The following is a 16,826-nucleotide window of genomic DNA, read 5'->3' as shown; positions in this document are numbered from 1 at the left end:
ATTTTTATAAATAAAAATATTAATACATTTTTTTATAATAAAATTATTATAATCAATTTATTTCTATCTTTCATTACCAATGTATATTTTACAACAAAAATTTAAGTAAAAATAATATTTATATAAACGCTAAATCCTGCAAGCGTGTAAAAACGCTTGATCAGTATCAACATTCATCAATTAAGTGGTATTTCTAATTTGTACATACCTTGGAGTTCACAAGATTAATTCTTTATACATACCGATTATGGTTTTCCTTCACATTTAGTATTCTCGTAGAAATTTCAGCAAAAGTAGTAAGGTGAAGGAAAATACCAATAACGGTAAAAAAATTTATTTTATAAATAATTATATTTGCTTCTCTGGTGCGGTTTGCAATTTTATAAAAGTATGTACAAGGGTTATTCCAAAACAGACTTCAATTGGCTGCTGAATATAGTTGCCATAGTAATGTTATGAATCTGTAGTATCTATAATCTTGTTACCTTGCACACAAACTGGTTATATTTTTGGTCAGTGCTGGTAAAGCAGCATTAAATGAATGTGGAACCTCACTGTTACTCTTGCTAAATATTTTATATATATAATTACAGAAGCCAAAAATATGTTATGAGCAATAAAAAGATAGCTATTGTCTTTTGAAACTGGGGAACATGATAACATCAGATCCCAGTTTAGATACTATGCTGAAGATACTTGAAGACTAATCCAAATTAACAGCATGGGACGCATATAAATGTGTGGCCTTTGACTGGTTATTAAGAAATTCAACCTTGCCCAGATTTTGCAGTAACCGACAGTTCCTTTATGAAGATGGAAACCAGTTACAAATTTTTTTTGACAAATTAGCAAAAGTTGGTATATGTATAAGTATGATAAGAAACTGAAATTGGGTAGTGACTAGAAGCTGTGCAGTTTTTTTATAATCCAATCGGAAATTAATTTTGGAATAGCTGTGTTATTTTTTCTGCTTCCTTAGATAAAAAAAAAATATAAGCTGTCTTAAATATATAAGCTATATATTTTTCCATAAGATGTATTAATAAGACTTTTTCATTTTCAGAGAATTCTCTGCCCCATAAGTTTGCTTCAATAAAATAACTGAAGGCAAGTTCAACATTAAAAAGCAAGTAACATCTGCCCCATAAATTTGCTTCAATAAAATAACTGAAGGCAAGTTCAACATTAAAAAACAAGTAAAATTATTCTAACAAATGAACATTTTCATATTTTATGTTTAAAATGGTTAATTAAAAATATTATATTTAGCATGTGCTTTTTTTTATTTATTATAATTTTATAATTTAAATAAAACAGAAATCAGTTTTAAAAAGTAAAAATTATCCACCCCAAGTACTTCTGTAGTCATTCCTTGTTCTTAAATCACCAGAGAAATCTAGAACATTTAATGAAGTATCTAGTGCAGCAAACATACAGCACGGATCAAATGTAACAGAATAAACAGGACTGCTAGCAGGGGACTTGCAAAAAAATGACTGTAAAAAAAGGAAAAGTACAACATAATATAGTAACAGCATACTATGTGGCTAACAAAATAAGTAAAACCAGCACTGAAAATTTTCTGAATGTGTGATTTATATAAAAGATGTGTATAAACAGAAATATTCTTAAGCGGTCTTTATTTATTAATTTATTCCCTATTAAGAATATGTTTAGATCCTAATAAAGGTAGTTAGTTTTATTCGGATTTAAATACTACATTGTGGATACCGGTGTTCTTTGGTGGTTGGGTTTTAATTAACCACATGTCTCAGGAGTCGTCGACCTGAGTTTGTTCAAGACTACAAATTTACCGGTACAGTTACATTACACAACTAAATGACTAACTGTTGATGCAACTATAAATAAAAGTATTAAAAATATATGTTAAGAATATTTTATAAAAGTCGGTCCAATGTTTAAATAAAAAGTCAACTTTACATTACTGCAAAACCACTCAATTGTACCCATTATTCAAACACAATTTGGTATAGTAAAAGGGATGCCCAAGAGAAATAATATAACTCAAGATAATTATTATAACTTTCTTTTAAATAAGCAAGATAATGTTATTAAAAAAGAAGAAAAGTTAATAAAATGTGCTTTGGCTCATTAACAATTTAATGGAGAACAATTCTGTTAACAAAAAAATGTTAAATTTTCTGTATATCAATACAGCACAAATATATTTAATGAAGTACTCACTTTTTAAACGAGTGAAAATATTACAAAAATCTTTCCACAACAAGGATGGAACATAATATTTATTTATTTAAAACTGTAGGATTCATAGATGACAGAAACGAACACCAAACGAGAAACTGCATTATGTTTTGTAAAGATCTACTAGAAGCATACCATACATTAAAAAAAAATAATTTTTAAAAAGTTAATAACGATTTATTTTAACATATTTTTTAGTTGCAGAAAATAATATAATCATAAACTACTCCAAACTTGTATTAATATAAAAACAGTTCAAGCCAACTTTTTACTTTCTTGTACGAAATAAAGTATTGTGATCGTGAGAAATTTCGGTTTCCAGATTTCAACACAAATATCCATTTTGACTAGTTTCAGCATGACATTTTTGAGTTATGTGAGAAACAAATGTTTGTACAGACAACTCAAAAACAATTAGCTGTAGGATGCTGAAATTTTGGTAATTAAGGGCTGTTGTAATATCTTGTTGTGCGCCTCCCCTTTTAATTGCAATCAACTGAACCAAAAGTGTCCAAAAAAAGCCCAAAATAAAAAAAATTGGATTTTTGACTTTTTCTTAACTGTTGTAATAAGCTCTTATTTAGAGCTTCTCAATGATATATCATATGTGGTACTTATTTTCACTGGTTCCAGAGTTATAGCCAAATAAAATTTTAATTAATGAAACATTTGGATCTTAGGTGAAGGCACATCGGTTCGAATCAGACTTAATCAACTTTTTTTTTTTTAATTTAAATATATTCATTTATTATTAATTACTAACCTCTCATTGTAAAAAGATTTTTACGATGAATAATAATTCAATAACAAAAAAAAATGAAAAAATATCAGAAGTTTTTAATGAAATAAAATTTTACGTACTTTTCATTTTAAAAAATGTATAAATGTAATTTAATAGGTGTACAAGGTAGGGTAGCCGTGTGTTGTCCACATCAGATTCTTTAATAACAGAATCTAAAATTGGTAACCTAAAGTATAAATTCATTTTAAAAATAAAAACGTTAAAACTAATAAAAATGAAAAAAAAATTATGAAGACTTACTGTACATGATATGTGCCTACTTAAAAATGTTACTATCTACCTTGCCTGTAAAGTAAGCATGTGGTATAAGTAGGCACGGTTGTTCATGCCTACTTATCTGTTCTGTGAATGTTAAATTTCTCTACTGTTCCAATAATATACATTATGATAGGATTTGACTACATTTAAATTTATAAGTAGTAAATGTAAAATTATGACAGCCAATAACCTTCACAGATGTATTCTATTACACTGACAAAAATTAAAAACCATAAAAAATATATCAACTTTTCATCAAGAATAAAAATATATCACACCAAATGAAATTTCAGATAACTAAAGCTTGAATAAGTTTTTCTTAAAAAAAGAAAATTTCAATAAAACTTTTCCATGAGTTCACTTAAATCATAAAATACACAATTACATCATTAAAGACAAAAATCCAATGATTAATGTTTAAAAAACCCATTTTTTAGAAAAAAACAATATTAATTCTTTAATAATAAGATTATTATTAATATAAATTGTACCTGAACACTTAATCTCATTCTTATATCCCAAAGTTGTACTCTACCATTGTGAGCAGTTCCACACAATACAGAGTGACACTTGTCAGAAGCAAGACAGTAACCAGCAGCATCAAATGGATCCATCCATGAACACACGCATTCATTTGTTCTTCAAACAAAAACAGAAAGACGTTTTTTAATTACAAAACAGATTAAAAAATTATACCCAACAGAGAAGCATTATATTTACTTACAAACTAAAATACAGAAAAATATGACTACTAATACTATACTTCATGCTTAAAAACTTTAATCGATATCTTCTAGTTGTAATCCCTGTTTTCAAGTAAAATTTTTGGAATAAAAGAACTGAAAAAATTCTTGTTAAATGAATAACCAATGCATTGTTTTCTGAAAATAAATATTCTTGTTTCTTAAAAACAATATAAAATAGAGAAATTAAAATAGAAGTGGGAATAATTTTCAGTGTACAACCAATGATGAAACCTTAATGTTTGATACATCATAAAACAAATGATATAGTATTTGCCTGAAAATCAGAGCTTGATTAAAATTCAGGAAAGGATGATAAATACAACAGTAATGCCCCAAGTTATATACAATTTTATTCACAGATTCAAAATATACAAGTAAATAATAGTAACCATTCTTAATAGCTTAAACATAAATAGTAAAATATATATCTTTATTTTAGAACATTCAATTTAAAAGCTCTCTAATTTTAATATTATAAACAAATTTAAAAAAAGTTCCTGGTAGAAAAAGAACCCTGCTTTTCAAAATAAATTAATGCAAGTGTGAACAATTTTACACACATAAAAAATCAACCATGTACCTTAACTATACTATCACCAGATTTAATTTTAAAATTTCTGTACTATTATTTATATTATGTAGACATAATATATCTTTTTCTAGAAATTGAAACATTCAATTAATTTACTTAATATTGAAATTGTCCCCCTTTTGGGGAGAGGCATTGAAGATGTAACTAATTTTTTTTTTTAAATAGTTACACCCTCATCTCAAGTTACACCTTGTTCTAAAGTAAAAATAAAATTAAAATTAATTATTGAATTTTTATAACAAAAACACATGATGAAAAAACAGTTCTAATATTTTTTAATCATTGGTTTAATTAAATTCATAGAAAACAAACCAAGTTATACAAATATAAAAAAATAAATAAATAAAATTTGCTAAAAATAATAATCTGACAAAATTGAAGTAAAAAAAAAACCGAAATATCAAAACAAAGTTAAAGCTAAATGTGTATTAAATAAATTGTTAAGAAGCTGAATTGTAACTGTTAACCAGTTGCATAACTGATAAACTTTTTATTTTTCTTAAATTGAAGTGACTTCTTCATTGTTGTTAGAACTGCACAGATTTCATTAATTACTTATAGTTTTAAGTATTTGTTATTGCAAAGAACAGAATTAAAATTAGCAGATTACTTCAGTTTGGAATAAGTACTTAATTAAATGATTAATTATTATTTTAAAATGAGGTTTCAAATATCATAATTTGAAAAGTATTTAAATTTTCTGAGTTGTTCACCCAACCCCTCAGAAAAAGAAGAAAAATTTCATCATCATTATTATTACAAAAAAAATTCAGTAACTAACCCTGAATGTTTCAAGTCTCAATCTTAATCAGCTTCAATATTAGAATGAGTTGCAATGTATATCTGACATATACATTTATATTTCATAAACTTTTATTAATGAGATTTCATTTTTCAAAAGTAAAAGGTAATCTTAAGAAAAACTTGGAATATATATTAATTGGAATAAAATCTGAATTAAATATACATATTATTTTTTAAAAATTGGCATATTTATAAAATATATGTATGAAAGTAGTGAAAATACATCCATAAAAATAAATCTACAAACAATAGTTAAATTTTCTTTTAGAATTAATAATTTTACAAAAATTAAGAATAATTAAATTTTAACTCAACTGGTAGAAAAATATGAAATAAATTCTAAATTTCATAGAAAAAAATGTACATAAGACTAAAAATAGTATCATGCAATAAACAGTTCTCAACTGCATATTGTAAGAATAAAGCATACAGAACCCGCCAAAGTTGATGGAAACTGAAATAGTCTAAACTGCACACTTCATGCACAGAATACAGCAGCAGTAGCCATACAATCTACAAATCTGCTTGTATCACAGCAAATAAGTTAAATGAAGCAATTATAAATTTTCTAAAAAATAAAAACGAGTCATAAAAGATGACTATGAATCCTTTTCCTGGTTAATAAAAATTCTTGAGTACTTTTTAAAAATTACAGTATTTACAAAATTTATCTTTTTAAAAATCTATTTTATCAGCTACTCTTACAAAAATTACAAACCTTGTATCCCACAATCTTAACATTGAGTCATAACCACAGGTCAAAAATGTGCTAGGCGATTCCCATTTGATATCAAAAATTGCAATGCCTTTTTTCACAGGAAATGAAGTAACTGTTCCACTAAAATATAAAAGTAATCAAACAATCTTTTTTAAAGTTTAAATAACACAAATAAGTAAATAAATATTCAATCAGACGACAGTATTAATCACATTTTACCAATAATAAACACAAGTTTATGCAACATCTATTCTTTTTATAAATAAGAAATAAATATCTTGTTTATTATCAAATTCATGTAGTCACCAAACAACATTCTAAACAAAATATGAATCTTAGAACACAACTCCTGAAATTTTCAATTTTTAAAATAAAAGTGAACAATTACAGGACAAAATTATTATTAAAAAATAGTCCAAAAAATAAAGGAATGGAGAATATATCATAGAATCTGTCAAAAAAATGGTATTATGAACACCAACAATTACTGCAGTTGAAAGAAATGCTTGTATTTTAAATGAAAAAAATAGAGAAATATATACTGCACAAAAAAAAAATCATGGTTTTAATTGTTACTTCTCTTGGATGAGGTGTACACAGTGTTAATTTAAGGCTAAAATCAAAGAGAAAAAAACTTGCACGCATTACTGAGGATTGATTCCTTATCTTTCCACTTGACAGCACCATTAGTAAAGACAGTGACTTCTAAACAGAAAGCCTTTGTGCAATTTACCGAGTGTGATTGTACAGTTTGACATATTCCATAGAAAGTTTAACTGTGATCCTCCAAGTGATAAAAACATTCATAGATGGCAGAATCGATTTTGACATCCATATTGATTTTGATATCTTTGTAAAGAGAAGAATAATACAGGATGATCGAGGTGTCTAAGGAAAATATTGAACATGTCAGGGAGTCTTTCCTATGTAGTCCCAAAAAAATCCTTACAAAGACCAGCTATTAACTAGCTGGAGAAAATGTGAAATTTTTAAAAAAATGCTTAAATATGTGTCCATACAGTTTATAGCTCTTATAGGCTTTGAAGCCTACTGACACTGTGCATACCAACTTCACAATTGAAATGTTGCAGCATGAAGATTTCTTAATCATATTATTTAGTAATGCAATCAAGATTTGTTCTTAGCAGGAAAATTAACACATACAATATCTGTATTGGAGTCAGAAAATCCTTGTGAACTATTACAAACTGAAAAGAACACCCAAAAATTAAATGTTTTCTGTGTTATGTCCTGATGCCAAGTTTATGAGTTGTTCTTTTTCACTGAAACAAGCCTATCAAGAGTTACTTATTTGGATATGCTACACATATGACAACTCTTTCCTCATGTGCAAGATGGACCAGAGAATTTTATTTGTTGCCAAATAAAATGCCTCCTCACCAGCATTACTCATCACTGGATTGGTCAGCATGGACCCAATGACAGAGCTTGTTTGCAGAAGCCTCCAAGGTTACCCGATCTGACCTCCAGATTTTTTCTTCTGGGTTTTATAAAGGATCATATGCATGTGCCTTCACTACCCAATTTGAGGTACAGGACATGCTGGTTGAAGTAAGGGATAAATTCTCCTATCAGTTGGTGTGTGTCACATGAAAGATGCTCACATTGAACACTTCCACAAGTGTGCACCTTCAACACATCAAGTAACAATTATTACTTTTTCATTTTCATAAACAGCTTTAAAAGTATTCTTTTTTGTGCACCCTATATTTACATAAGAATTATATGAAAAAATAATATGCTACAAAAAATTGTCATGTTGCAAGACTTGTAAATTAGTATAAAATTAAGTGATTTAATAAATTATCACTAATTTATTGTTACATTACTTTTCCAAATTTAGCAATTTAATTGATTCTTGAATAAAAAGTCCAGTAGTGCCACAACAAACATTTTTAGTAGTAGGATCAATTGCCAAAGACCACAATGCATTAACAACATTATATATAGCTATTGGTTCTTCAGACAAACTAGTACGTTTCAGTCTCCAAACCTAAAGAAAAGAAAAACCTATAAAAATATTACATCACAACAACAAACTTAACAGTTAATAAATCAAAAAATCTCATTTATAACAGAATGACTGAGGAAGTATTACAGTAAAAGAATTTTTTAATAAAAATTTAAGTAAATGGATAAGTTTTTGTAATTTATTCACTAGGAACAAATTCAGTACAATGTTCCAAGGAACAATTAAATCAATTAAAACCTTGAAACACTTTCATATTAAATGTGTTTAGAATTTTGACTGGGTCCTTTCTGGATAATATTAACACCTTATATTTACTGATAATATTGACTGGTTCTTGCATTAGCAGTAATATTAAAAATGAAAGAAAAGAACTAGTTTTCTTGACTGAGTTAGAGTTAAGTATTCATCAAAATAAATTTAGATAAACTATACTGATATCCTGTACAATCTGCAGTCTGCGAATGGACTGATTGGTCCATCCCTGTAACCCTCTTTACATTCTCAATACCTTCTTTCATGGTTAACATATTAATTAAACTGACTGCCACAATGGTTCCATCTGCATTGCTGGATAGGCAATACAAAGTAGAGATGTTTTCACTTCCTTCCCGGCTTGATATTTAGGAACAATGTCACCTACCTACAGAAATGGCACAAAAACCGTACATAATCAGTAACTGATGGCCCATACTCTGTAATTACATTTGATTAATTAAATCCTTTTAAACCAACTACTGAAATTATACATCGGTTACTGGGCCACTCAAATGTATAAACTGCGCACACATGTTTATCATGTAACAATATTGGTAAGTGCCAACTGATTAACTGGTAAGAGTTACAGTATTTAAACATTTTTCTTGAAATTAATAAGTAAAGCTTTTTTTCATATAACATTGAGTCAGCAGAAGGTTATTAATTTACCTTCTACAAATTAAATTTTATTTGCTGTAATTTCACTAAATACCACATTTAATGGACTGGATGCATATATAAGGAACACTTTCAAGCACTACATAAAATAACAGAATAATTTTTTTATGAATCACAACCCAGAAACAAAGTAGACATATAATGGACACTAACTATAACATATATTTTTTTTACACAACACATAAAAACCAAGATGTCAACTGTATGAATTTCATATATGCACTTCATTCCATAAATAAGAATAAGGTAAAGTTAACAAGCACAACATAAATGGTATATGGAATTCTATTACAGTCGATGCCCAATTTAACAGACCCTGACTTAACTTAGCTTTATATAAAATAGCTTGAAAATTCCGACAAATATTTGGAATTTACTTTTCATATAAAACAAGTTTTAGTTTTACACACAATTTAGAAAAAAATATCAATTTCAGATAAAATGGTGCATTAACTAATACGCAAGATAATTAACATATTTTATGTTGGTGTCACTATAAACTGCCCATGCTTATTTCATCAATGCCATGCCCATGATATACAGACTATCGAATGCTTCTAGAGTAGTGTCCATGTCCACCATGTTTATTTGTTGTTTAGCATCAGTTTGGTTGTTTCAGTTTCTTTTTAGAATTCTGATGATAATTTAGGAACTAGTTTCTTATACTGTATTTAAAAGTTTAGTTGGCTTAGTTTAAAAGTTATCATTTTTTTTTAAATTAATTTTTAGATCTTTAAGTTACTTCTTAGATCTTAGCCTAATTGGTAAAATATCTACTGATAATTCTAGTGGTATGGGTATTAAAAGGAAACATTTTAATTTGTCCATTGGACAGAAACTGGAGTTACTAAGAAAATTAGAGGCTGGAACTAGTGTTTCAAGTTTATACAAATAATATGGAATTAAAAAGCAGACTATTTCAGATAATAAAAATTCAAAAGAAAAGCTTGTTAAATTTTCATTAACTTCTTCCGGAAATTCAGAAAATGAATGAAAGCACATGAAACTTACACAACTAATCAAGATTTGGAAGATTGTGCTTTCAAGTGGTTTATGCAACACCACGGAATAAACATCTGAGGTACAGAAATACAAAGTGCAGCAAAAAAATTTCCACTTCGTTTAGGGATGCAAAAATCTGAGGCCAGTGATGGATGGTTATCCATGATTTCGAAATCAACATGGTTTAAATAATCACGTGACACATGGGGAAGCTGGTAGCGCACCCATGGAAGAAGTGGAACCATATTAAGTTAAATGAACTCATAAAAGATGAATCACTGTAATCGTACAAAACATACAATGGAGACAAAACCAGTGTATTTTGGAGGTCACTTCCAAAAAAAATTCAAGCTCTAAAGCTTGAAAAAAATTTGCCAGGCTATAAATAAACTAAAGACATAATATCTCTTTTTTGCAAGTATGTAGATGGAATACATTGGCTTAAGTCGACCAATGTTGGTAAATCAGCATGTCCACGTGCTTTAAAAAATATTATGCACCTTCTTCCTGTTAACCATTCAAAAAAAGGATGGTTTAATTTAAGCATTTTCAAAGATTGGTTTTTTCATAAATTTATTACTGCCATTCATTAATTTCAAAAAGACGTCCTAAACATACCAGCTGAAAACGTGAAAGCTATTTTAATTTTGGATAACGCACCAGTGTATCCTCTTCCCAAGAAGCTTGTAAGCAATGACGGTAACATTAAGTGCTTGTTTTTGCCACCTAATATTACATCACTAATTCAGCCTTTGTACCAAGGGTGATAGTTGCATGTAAAAGACGCTATCAATGAAAATATTTAGATGAAGTTCTCGCAGTGTTACAAGAGGAGAAGGAGGATTTAGTTGTAGATATACAAGGAAAAAAATCACTTCAAAATATTTAAAATTATTCGATGAAGTCAGCAATTTTTAATCTAAATGATGCGTGGAATTTATTGAAAAGACAACCTTGGTGCATGCCTGAGGTAAACTGTTCACAACTTGTATGAATGTTGAACACGAATTGAAAAATTATCTCAATGAAACTGAAGACCTTCACAAAATTTTCCAGAAAAAAGAAGAGATTGTAACAACCGAAGACAATGTGCAGGAATGGCTAGAAGAAATAGAAAAGCCTGAGTTCCAGATTCTGAATGATATAGAAATAGTTGATGAAGTCATTTCCTAGAATGACATCAATTCTGATGGTTCGTGTGACAGTGAACCAATAAACAAACCTTACACTTTCAAAAATCCAAGAGGTTGTGGATACGATAATTTCATTTACTGACACATCAGAAGAAAAAACATTTCAACAATATTACAAAAACTTTAGGCTATTTAAGGAACTTATAAACAAACATAACTCTGGTACACAATTAAAAATTAACTTGTTTTTTACTTGAGATCAGTCATCACATCACTAATATAAACACATTTTTGTTTTACTTTCTGGGTTTGTTTTTAGTTTTTTCCTGAAGTTTTTTATGGTAAAATTCGAGAATTATAATTTTCGTGTTTTAGTGACAATTATAGTATTATTGGTAAGATTTGGTTGTGTTGATATATATTTACATGATCAAAACAAATTGTACAGTTGTTTTGATCTCTACTGCCAGTTCCGTTGCCCTAGACTTTTGATAAGAGTTTTGATCGTACTAAAAGACAAACCAAGTGCTAAGTTCTACTAAGTAGTTTTTATTTTTTAAGTTACTGTTTTTTATTTTATTTTCTTTATTTTTTAAGTTACATTTTTTTTTTTATTTTTTAAGTTACTGTTTTTTATTTTTTAACTTACGTACTGTATATTAAAAGTTGTAAAAGGCTATGGCTATAGTCTTCTAGTATAACTAGCCTAGTATTATAGCTTCTAGTAATAACTACACACATAATTACAAAATAAAACATTCTTTTGATTAAAATTAAGTTCTGATTTAAGTTTAAAGTGTCAGAGGAAATTATTTTTAGACTCTTTTTCACGTAATTTTTTTATTAATAATTATGTATCCAAAACGAGCTTCCAAATGCATTACCTTTTTTATTAGATAGAAAGAAGAAAACTAAAAAAAATGAAAACTTCTAACAGTGAAGTGCTTTATACTATCTTGCAAAAGAGAAAATTTGTAGCATGAGCAATGAAACTCTTTCACATTATGAGAAAGTTTCAATTTGATTTATTCTGTTGTTTATTTAATGGCAAGCAGTGTTAATAAAATGATACATTTTTTACATAATTAAAAGTTTACACTAATAAAGTAATTAATAACCTTTAAAAGTGAATCCCTTGAACCAGATACTACAATGTCATTTGAGGCATCAATGGAACGTACATCACTTACACCATGGCAGTTTTTATTAAACAGAATATGTCCTGTATCTTCTGACCAAGCACAAATTTTCCCATCTCTATAAAAATTAAAAAAGTCTACAACTTTTATGTATAATTTAAAATAATCACATATTTTTAATATAACTTCCATTCTTTCAGAAGTATCACAGTCCATTCACAAAATAAATATTCGCTCTCTGAAACATAATTTACATCTCACAGGAAATTTACTTTGCCTTCAAAAAGTGTAACATTATCATGTAAATGAAAAGCTCAAAAATATGAATTTTTTTCTATTATCTGTAAAGAAAAATAGTGGTTAAAACTGCAATAAAAACAGAGAATTTAAAGTACGTATTAACCGTAATGGCAATACTAACAACAGATAATATAATGTATGTATAAGTTATAGCCTGAGGGCTAATGCAATCATTGTCACATATGCTACAATAAACTATTACATAAATCCTTGGGAATACTAGTGATGTTGCCAAGAGGTGTGTTCTTTTTCTTTCAAGTCAAAAAGGCCTTGGCCAGAAGACTACATTTACATGAATGCATCAAGGAAAACTGTACGAAAACCTTAACTGGAGCAGCATTAAAAAATCAAAATAAATAAAATTAGTACAGAATAAAATAATAATTTGTAAGACTTCATTTGAAAATTATTTAAGTACATTACTTTCAAATAAAATATAACAATGCAGAAAAAGAATGGTAAATTTAATTTTAACTGATTATAAGAGCTTGTAAATAGACAGGTAATACATTAAAAATGGCCACCAAAACACAAGATCCTTTCTAGTGGGTCAAGGTATTGTACTAAGATATGTGATAACAATAAATATTAACAGGTGGTTAAATTAAACTATTCATATTCAAATAAATGGAACTTTTTCTTGCAAAAGGTCTTTTAAAGCTTATTACTGACTCTTTTCTTCAGTGGAGTATTTGGTATGACTTATTAATGATGCAATTAACAACAATACAATCATACTACACTGAAGAACGCCAATAGTTAGGTCTGATAGACCTTTCAAAAAAAGATCTATTAATTTCAAAGCGAGTTATTTAGTCTTTAAACATTTTAGAGAATTTAATTTGCTAAGTATCGATCAATATGATTCATATTGGTATCGAAAATGATCTGGAAGCAACTTTAGCATTGCAATAACAGATTTTAACTTTTAGGAAGTCACTCCAAGATATAATTTATTTCAATTAGTACAGAAAATTCAACCGGTTCAAGAAGTCAAATCTTAACAAATAATTTTGAAACTGAACAGTAAAAGTAACATTTTAATTTGTTTTAAAAATCAAACTATAATAATAATGTAACCTAATAATCAACATATAATATGTACAAATTTTTCCAAACATATTCACCGAACTTCAGTAACTTATTCAGAACACCAAAATGAGAAAAAAGTCCATATCAACATTAGTCCTATTTTGCTTTATTTTCCTTCTGGATGCCATTTTCTGATTTTCAACAAAAAACTTATTTCTCAGGACGGGTAAACCTACCTAATTTAAATTTGGCAAATCTAAGTATCTTGTTCTACAAAATAAAAAATATTGAAAACATCACCTTAAAAAAGTTCAAAATGGCGAACATTTTTAATCTTCAATATCTTTGTAATTATTTGTATGAGCAAATTTTTCCTTATTGCAAAATTTATTAAGCATTTTATTTTGAACAAAATGACATCTCATTTGTAAAAATCTACTGACAAACAATCCACTTATTGTAGACAATTGACCTGTCAGTATGACTGCGCACCATAATAGAAGGTGATTTTTTTATTTTTACTAATTTACTATTATTATTTATTATTAATAATTTTTATTAAATTTATTGGAGGAAATAAAAAAAGGCAAAAAGTTAACAGCTTGTATTACAATACACAAGCGTACTGCCAGGCGTACTAATAGTCTGCAATAAGTCGATTGTCAACAGATTTTTACAAATAAGGTTCAATTTTGTTCAAAATAAAATGCTTAATAAGTTTCGTAGTAAGAAAAAATTTATCAAACAAATAATTACAAGATATTGAAGATTAAAAAATTAAGATGGCCACCATTTTGAAATGTTTGATGGTGACGTTTTCAAAATTTGTATTTTGTAGAACAAGACATTAGTCTTAGATTTGACAAATTTAATTAAACTAGGTCTACCTGTTCCTGAGAATAATTTTTTTGTTGAAAAATCACAAAAAGGCATCCAGAAGGAAAACAAAGCAAAATAGAGCCTATGTTGATATGAAATTTTTATCATTTTGGTGTTCTGAATCAGTTACTGAAGTTCGGCAAATACATCCCAGAACACCCTGTACATCACAAGTTTTTATTGAGACTAAAAGATAACAATTTTTAGGCGATCTCTTATTACCTGCCACCACTTAATAACAGAGAACCTATTTTCACAAAATGACATATATCCTTACAATGGCCATTTGAAAGAACAAATAGAGGATTTTTCCAATGAATAAAACTTCCTTGACGTCTAAACACGTGTATATTTTCACCTTTACTCATCCATAACCTGTTCTTTTCTAAAATAAGCGTTGGCATAAACCTAAAAATTTGAAAAGAACACATATAATCACATATTTTTTTAATTTTCATCATAATTTTTACATCATGAGCATTATGAAGAAGCATAAATTTCAAAATGAAATTGCTATCCACTTCTACAGTAAACAATTTTCATTTTACCTTATATAAACAATTATGTATTTATAAGAAAGAAAGGAACTAGCCACTAACTCATAATAACTAGATTATTAAATTTCATTATCCTGTTTTTTAATAATAGAAGACAAATAGATAAGCAGTTATGATGACTATATACAAATATTTAACTTCATGATTTCAATGACACAATCCAACTTCTACCCAGAAGTTATATTACAATTATATAATAATATAATATATATATATATATATATATATATATATATATATATATATATATATATATATATATGTGTGTGTGTAATATATATTTATATTATTATATTAAATTATTATTATTATTATTACATTATTATTTCCTCTTTATGTATAAAGGTAATAGAGAGATTAAATTTACTTCCTTTCTTTTTAAAGAATATGGCTTAGTCATTTGGATTAAATTTTAATGCTATGTCAGTTTATTAAAATAGTAAAAATAATACACAAGATATGATAAAAAAAATAACAGTACCTCAAAAAAAAATTTACTGAAAACTTCCAGCACTACAAAATTAATTCCCTTTAACGTACTCTCCTTCCAGGTATATATACTTTTACCTACTTTTGAGTTTGAATGACTTTTGTGTGCCTTTTTTGCGCTTGTTGATAATTTTCCAACCCATCACAATGAGAGATTTGTTTCCACATCACACCCTTAAACCCATGTCTCATCATTGGTTATTACTGGTGAAAAGTTTCATCATCATTTACTCGATTCAAAAGTTCCAGACAAACAGCTACAAAATTGTGTTATTGCTGTTGTATCAAGAGTTTCGGAACAAACTTTTCTGGATACATTCCTAATTTTTTGGTTAGGATTTCATGACATGATCTCACTGAAATTCCATTCCCTTCTGCTATCTTTTGAACTGTTAAATATTGATTTGACCTCACCAAATCAATTTCTTGGACATGTTCACTGATGTCAATGATCTTCTTGGATCATCATTATGTTTGGTAGATGTTTGATTCCTGACTGCTTCAAAACTGAGGAATCACTAATAGCATTGGATGCAGCACAGAGTCCTCCCTTCAGTAAAATATATTGCCAAATAATAATTATAATTTTTTCAGTAAAAGTTTTGCCAAATTTAGAACAAAATCTCTCGACAACTCCTTGTTTGTACAAATTATGCATCATAAAAATCACCAAAGTACTAAACAACACCTTCAAATGAATGCTACAGAGAAACTAATATCTGCAGACACACATGGGTAGTTGGGGATTGTCCACTAGTTTATAAGCTACAGTGATGCCAATCACATGTCTCAAAACATCTCTAGAGTACCAGAGAAAAGCAGCCAGGTTATTTTTCAAACAGATTTCATAAAACTGTCACAACTCTTGTACACTTTTTCCTTTATTAAAATCTGTAAATTACAATAATACCATAAAAGATGTTTCATTAACAGACATAAAAACATATATGTATATATATATATATATATATATAACATAACACTGCTGATTCTATGCAGCTGAATAATGAAATAAATTTGTGAAATTCACTGATGAAAAATTATCAAAAAAATACTAAACTGCACAACTGCACCTGCAGAATAGGCTTGTAATATAATTAAGTAAATAATACACATAGAGAACGGATAATTTTGCCAAATTTTTCCCACTTTAAAAAATTCACCTGTGTGCGCAGTCACAGACTGAGAAAGACAAATAAACTCATTTCAAAGCAGATTAAAAAAAA

General features: G+C 27.8%; 2 protein-coding genes across 6 annotated transcripts in view; one reads left to right on the top strand and one right to left on the bottom strand.

The window, feature by feature from the left end:
• Nucleotides 1–1,271, top strand: part of LOC142324757 (E3 ubiquitin-protein ligase FANCL-like) — a 43,448-nt gene extending 42,177 nt beyond the window's left edge. For all 4 annotated transcript variants that reach the window (XM_075365714.1, XM_075365716.1, XM_075365713.1 and 1 more), the window contains one exon: nt 1,064–1,271. In XM_075365714.1, coding sequence (XP_075221829.1) covers nt 1,064–1,096 — 33 coding nt within the window. In that variant the 3' untranslated portion in view covers nt 1,097–1,271. The remainder of the gene's footprint in view (nt 1–1,063) is intronic.
• Nucleotides 1–16,826, bottom strand: part of LOC142324756 (F-box/WD repeat-containing protein 4) — a 45,835-nt gene that overhangs the window by 25,016 nt on the left and 3,993 nt on the right. Inside the window, exons 3-8 of one of the 2 annotated variants that reach the window (XM_075365711.1) lie at nt 14,777–14,962; nt 12,323–12,461; nt 7,994–8,157; nt 6,144–6,263; nt 3,775–3,922; nt 1,341–1,496 (exon numbers count right to left, since the gene is read on the bottom strand). In XM_075365711.1, coding sequence (XP_075221826.1) covers nt 1,341–1,496; nt 3,775–3,922; nt 6,144–6,263; nt 7,994–8,157; nt 12,323–12,461; nt 14,777–14,962 — 913 coding nt within the window. Of the gene's footprint in view, nt 1–1,340; nt 1,497–3,774; nt 3,923–6,143; nt 6,264–7,993; nt 8,158–12,322; nt 12,462–14,776; nt 14,963–16,826 lie in introns of those variants that run through there. The other variant, XM_075365712.1, reaches the window with a different exon arrangement.

This window comes from Lycorma delicatula, chromosome 5, assembly GCF_047948215.1.
Source record: "Lycorma delicatula isolate Av1 chromosome 5, ASM4794821v1, whole genome shotgun sequence".
NCBI classification, from domain to species: domain Eukaryota; kingdom Metazoa; phylum Arthropoda; class Insecta; order Hemiptera; family Fulgoridae; genus Lycorma; species Lycorma delicatula.
Note: the sequence above shows the minus strand (reverse complement) of the source record. Positions and strands in the feature narration are given on the sequence as shown.